General features: G+C 40.0%; 1 protein-coding gene across 1 annotated transcript; it reads left to right on the top strand.

Moving 5' to 3' along the window:
• The first annotated feature begins 3,257 nt into the window (after positions 1–3,257).
• On the top strand, positions 3,258–3,809 carry LOC102774041 (uracil phosphoribosyltransferase homolog). The gene has a single exon (XM_006754233.2). It carries the CDS (start codon positions 3,417–3,419, stop codon positions 3,795–3,797), a length of 381 nt encoding a protein of 126 aa, XP_006754296.1. The 5' UTR covers positions 3,258–3,416; the 3' UTR covers positions 3,798–3,809.
• The last annotated feature ends 2,577 nt before the right edge of the window (positions 3,810–6,386 follow it).

Raw genomic sequence — 6,386 nt, 5'->3', positions numbered from 1 at the left:
CCAAGGAAGTCAGCTCAGGGAGGTAACAGATGTAAAAATCTTGTGATTCAGCACCACCTACTGGAAAACGGTAGAAAGACCTCTTCAGAGAAAGCTGTTAGAGAAAGGTCAATACATAGATGCCTAGACAGAGGAGACCAGCAAATATCAGAAATAACCACAGTAACGAGGAAACACAGAAAGAAAACAAAAAATCTCTAGAAAGCAAGCTGGAATACATCAAAATTGTGATATAAATGAGAGAACTTACTGATTTTTTGAATATGTAGCTGTGTGTAAATAAGACTGAATTTAAAGTCAAAACACTGAGGTTACTGTCTTGTTTTTCTTTTTGGATGGGTGGCCTTGGACAATCACTTTAGGGAGAATAATTATGCAAATGTCATCTATAAAGTAGGATTGGTTATCCTCAAGCTTTTTTGGGGAATTAAATGAGAAAGTGTATAGAAGTTCTTTGTAAATTATAAACCACTATATTTAAGGTGTTATGATTAATCCTTAGTGAATTTTGCTTTAATAGCATCTTAAATTCTTAATCTGACTAGATAGATTTGCTAATGATTATTGGTTAATATAAGGAAATGTATGCATGGGTGTTTTCTGTAAGAGTAAAAATAGTTCCTTTGAATTTAATTCTGTGCTGGGTGAAAAGATGCATAGATCTTCAAAAGTCAGTCACATTATAATTTTAGGCTGCAATTCCTATCATCCAATAAAATTTAAACTCTGTATAATTACAGCTAATAGTGTACTGACCTAAAGGGTCAGACAAACACTAGAGACAATTGGAGATAAAGGGATAAAAATAATATTAATACCAAAACATTAAACAAATATAAAATGGATCAATTCCCACCAAAGACCTAGGTATTCCTGTTATCTGTTATTATATTTCTCTGAATCTCTGCATCTGTTGCTCATGCTCCTGTGTGGAATAGGACATTTTAAGAATTGGCTGTTTGCAAGGCAAATAGAATTTTAGAATTTCTAAATTGGAAGAATATTTAGGGGTCAAATTGTTAAAGCATCTCACATACTAGTAGATGGGGAAGGGATTTTTTAAATGCTGCTCAATAATTTTTTAGCAAAATTGTCAGGTTTCTGACTTGTAGCTCTTTAAAAATGGAGCCTATAAGTCACTGTTCAACAAAGAGTACCATGTAAAAAAATCAATTGGCTGGATTAGTTGTTAAGGATAAAGATTCTTGGGTTCTATCTCAGATTTACCAAAACAGAATCTCAACAGTAGTCCATGAGAACCTGCTTTTTAGCAAGCTTTACAATTGTAATACACACTGATGTTGAAAAGTACTGCTGTAGCCATTCTTACTTCAAGTATTTATACTGATTCCACACACTAAATGTGTCTCTTCAAGCATTTAAAAAACACCCAAGTGGTAGTGTTAGTGATGGTTAGACATCAGTAAAGAAAGAATTCATAGCCAACAAGTTTAGTGCAAGAAGTTTATTTAGACTTTTAGAAAGAAAGTCATAGAGGCAGAAATGAGCCAGCTGGGTTGTAGCATGGATGCAGGAAACAAGTTACAGAGACAAAAGAAGGGCCCTTGGAGACAGATTCAGGTGCTTAGCCCTGGAAGAGTTGCTGCTGCCTACTACTCCTCTGGTTGCAAGTCTCCTGGCAACTTTTAAGGCTTAGGAGAAAGAAAGCAAAGCTACACACCTTAGAAAAGAATGGAGGGAGTCACAAGCATGCCATAGAGAAAGAGAGTGTGTCCACTGGGTCCTTTCTCTTAAAGGGTTTTATCTGTTTAGTACAGGCAGGAATTTCAGGTCCAAGCAGAGGGTCTCAATAGAATATTAATCAGCTTCCCATATGTATACTTTCAGGATTGTGCTAAGATAGGAGATCATTAGTTGTTGCAGCTGGGTCATGTTGTTGCTTCTGGTTTTGCTGCTTTTCTGGGCCTGGAGCTGAAACATAACTGAGGCCTAGATGTTATCTCTAGTTGGACCAAAATTCTGTCTCTGTTGTCAACCAGACCTGAGGCTTTTCAGAACCTTATTGTCCTGAGGGCTTGAGGCTTAAGGGAGTGGTCATGCAAGGGAGAAGGGGGCAGGTGAGTCAGGGTGCTGGATGAGGCCATTTTTAATCAGCTGTCTCAGTTTCCCCATTATCAAGGAATTTTCCTGGCTTCTTACTATCCTGCCCCAGTAGTGGATCTAAAATGCTATCAGAATCCCCATGGTAATTGTACAGTGTAGGGTCCAACCAATATAGATAAGGAAAAACGCAGTCAATCACACTTGGGAAGCTTAAACTGGTTGAACAGTCTAGTAGAGGGCAGGTTCTTGGGCAGTCTTCTAGGCATATTTTTACTTCCTCGTTTGGTTAAGTGGGGGCTAAAATATATTAATACTTTTCATACCACCTTCCAAGTTCTTCTGGCTGGGCTAATAACCAAGTGAACAGAGACAGATTGACAGGAGAAAATCAAAGTTTAATACATGCACATGGGGAATTCACATAGATAAATCCATAAAATTTCCAAAGACAGTGGGGCAACATTAGGTATATAAGACATTTTGAACAAATGAGAAAAGGGGAGGAACAGGACATTAGATTTCAGAAGTGAAAATGGGGGATTTACAGGTAGCTGAGGAAGAGAAGAATACATATGGCAAAGCATCCTTGCTAGGTAACTCAGAAACATTGGGACACAGGGGGTATCTAGCTAACAGGTCCCTGCCTGAAGCTCTCTTGTTTATCACACTTAATTCAAATTAGGTTAAAGGGAACACCCTGAATTCTACTTCTTGAATCAGGTTCTCTGAATTTCTTCAGTAGGTTCTTTCTGAGTCTTATTTTTTTAATAAACAGCTTAAACTCAATATCCCCCAAAGCAGCTTCAGGGTGGCAAAACTTTGGTCTTTTCCGTCACATAGAGAAGCTAACTGAAGATGTAGTTATTGAAGTATAAGCTCTCTGCCAAGAAACAAAGTCTGAAAACATGGGCCTTCAGGGGGTGTGTCATCATTTTATCACCCCCTTAGTTTTTCCTAGCTCTAAAACTCACCCAAAGTTCTGCATGCAGAATCCCCAGGGGCTCCCGAAAGACCCTGCAACTAAGCATCCTTAGCCTCAACTGATCTGCCTGTCTAGATGTGGAAACTCACACCACTGGAGTGACTCAAAGGGTTAACAAACAGCGTGCTACTGCAGAGTGGCAGGGAGAGAAGCCAATAGAGTGTCTAGCAGTCTGTACATCTGGTGGGCGGGGCTGGGAAAGGGTGAGGCCAAAGGGAACCAGAGGAAGTCCAAGGGGTGAGAGGGCTAAGAGGCTATAAATTCCTAGGAGGCGGGGGCTATCAGGCGAGCACGTGAGCACGCACCCTTTCTCCCCGTTCTCCTTTATCCTTAGGGGTTGGTAGCGGCGGGGACAGCCCGGGGTCGGTGTATGGCCACGGAGTTACGGAGTCCGGACTCCATGCCCTGTCACAACCAACAAGTAAACTCTGCCTCTACCCCAAGCCCCGAGGCGCTGCGACCTGGCGACCCGACCCCAGATTATGTGGGGGGAAACAGCACCTCCAAGGCCAAACCGACTCTCCTCACCAGTCACGCCCATTCTAGTGTATTGGGGGAGGGGAGCCCTCAGGCCTGCAGCAGCGCCAGCCTCAGCCAGGAGCACAACCATGGCAGTGGCAACTATGTCGCATCGGCCGGGGACTCCTTCCTAAGGGACAGCCAACTCTCCTGGCAGATTGGGGCTCAGCTTAAGCTGCTACCCATGAATGAGCAGATCCGGGAGCTGCAGACCATCATCCGAGACAAGTGAGCCAAGAACTGAAGGGGAGAGGGAGTTGGAGGGTCTGTCTGGAGGTGGGCGGGAATTAGAAGTCAAAGGGCTCAGGGTTAATTTTATGGGCCTGGGGAAACTGGCTTGTGGAGATCTGGGCAGGGCTTTTTCTTTGAAGGGCTCTGGTCACTCCTACCCTCTTTTTCCTAGTCCCAGTGTTTGACCTCGCTTTGTGTTTCCCGAGGAAGGAAACCTTGTAGGTAGCCTCCTGCTTTCTTTTTATCTCTTCTGAGCAATGAAGAATCCGTTCCAGGCAGGTAAACGCGCCTATGCTATTTGTCCGGTGCCTATCTACGTGGTAAATCTATAAAACTACTTAAGGTTATACTCTACCTGCAATCACCTCAGGCTCACAATAGAAATAAAGCCATTTCAAGGGAATTCTGTTGTGCTCAACAGGTCATCTGTCCCTTTGGGATTTGCTATTACAGATACCACTTTGTCTAAGGTCTTTTAGTCTTGGAGTTGAGGTTTACTTGGTCACGTGCAAGCTTGTCATCCAACTCTTATAAGGATTATTTTATTGTAAACTGGAGCTCCAGTGGCACAATCGGTTAGCGCGTGGTACTTATAAGGATTGTTTTATTGTAAACTTTTAGAATATCGACTGTTTCCTGTATAATTAATGGAGGAAAGGGGGCCTAAAGGAGCCTTTGGTGCTCTTCCTAATCTCACAAACTAAGGTAGCAAAAACTTCATGTTAAATGCTACTTTGAAATCTCAAAACTTATGTTGTAGATGGGTTACTCAAGGGACATATGCACCATGATGGAACTATAGCTGGCTTCTATATTGGCAGAACTTTAAATGAGTATGTAATGCATGTCTAAAAATTAACTTTTTGGTGGATGCTTTGATATTTTAAAATGACTACTGAGTCAGGACATCACTCCCTAAATCAGACTAGTAACCTTTTCTTAATACTATTGTAATAGGCTCCTAATTTGTTTCCCTGATCCAGTTTTTTTCTTTTCCACATGCATCCACACATTACGGAGCAATCAACCTTATTAATAACCCACTTTGATTAGGTAACTGCCCAACTCAGCAGTTCTCTTTGGCTTCTGATGGCCTACCATATAGGTAGGCTTCTACTCTCATCTGAAAGTCTTTCTACTCCTCTGCATGTTCAAATCCTATCTATTCTTCTAGGTCAAACCCAGAATTAAATGTCCACCTCTGCCAAGAAGCTTTCCTTTAATCATTCTTCCTCTGCTGATCTTCCCTGACCTTTTAAATGCATAATTCACCTACTGTTTTGTATATTGTTATTTGTGTATTGATCTTATCTTACCTTTTAGATTTTTAAGCTCCTTGAGGACAAAAAAATGTATCTTTTACATATTTAAATTCCAACAATGTCTTGTAAATAATACCCAATTACTAAAAGTTCTTTCTAAAGCTTTTAAAAATTGTAATTATAAAACTATACTATTTGTTTTTAATGAATCCATATTAAAAACCTGTGGTCATGTGATTTAATAGGTGAAGTAATGATCTTAAAATGTAGGATGCATTGGTAGTTGAGATGGGGTAAACTGAAATAAAATTAACTGTAAAACAAAGAAAATAGGATGATGATTCTTGGTTCTATAGAACAAGAGTTGCTGGCCTTGAGTTTTGACTCCCTCTGCACCTGTAGATGGGCTCAGGGACTTTAGCAAACCTTCCAAAATTACCTGGGAAATATTACTTGTATGTGCATTTTAAAGGATTTTTTTAAAAATAGAATATTTATTGATATATAATTGGCATACCATATCATACACTGTTTAAAGTGTACAATTCACTGACTTAGAATATTCATGGCTGTGCAGCCATCACACAATCAATTTCATCACTCTGACAAGAAACCTCATACTCACGAGCATTCAATACCCATTTCTCCCCCACCCACTTGAATCCCTAGACTACTTTATGACTCTATTGATTTGCCTATTCTGGACATTTCATACAAGTGGAATCATACAACATGTGGTGTTTTGTGACTAGTTTCTTTTTCCTGTTTAGCATAATGTTTTCAAGGTTTATTCATGTTGTGTCAGTACGCCATTCCTTTTTTGGCTGAATGATATTCCATGTTATGGATATATAACAATTTTTTAATCCATTCATCAAGTGATGGACATTTGGGTGGTTTCCACTCTGGTTATTATGAATAACACTGCTATGAACTTTTGCACATGTGCCTTTTTTATGGCAAAGGGTTCCTTAGATTTCGTAAGATTTTTACATGAGAATGTAAGAGTAAAGCATTGCTGTAGAACTTGGAGAGGGCATGACATTCAGCATTCATATATGACACTATCAATACCTGATTTTACTGCATTACTTAGAAAAGCCTGGGTAGTATAGTAAACCTGGGTGTAAGGGAAACATTTTTTTTTTCTGAGTTTGGAAGGGGACATTAGTATCCATAGTGATCTTAGGCAAGATGTTTAGCATCTCTGTGCTTCAACTTTATCATTTGTAAAATGAGGATGTTGGCAGTGTTTCATGGAGTTCCTGGAAGGCTAAAAGAAGATATTTTACTGTCTGAATATTTGTTATAAAGAGTGAAGAGCTGTG

This window comes from Myotis davidii, unplaced genomic scaffold (assembly GCF_000327345.1).
Source record: "Myotis davidii unplaced genomic scaffold, ASM32734v1 scaffold1972, whole genome shotgun sequence".
Classification (NCBI taxonomy): domain Eukaryota; kingdom Metazoa; phylum Chordata; class Mammalia; order Chiroptera; family Vespertilionidae; genus Myotis; species Myotis davidii.
Note: the sequence above shows the minus strand (reverse complement) of the source record. Positions and strands in the feature narration are given on the sequence as shown.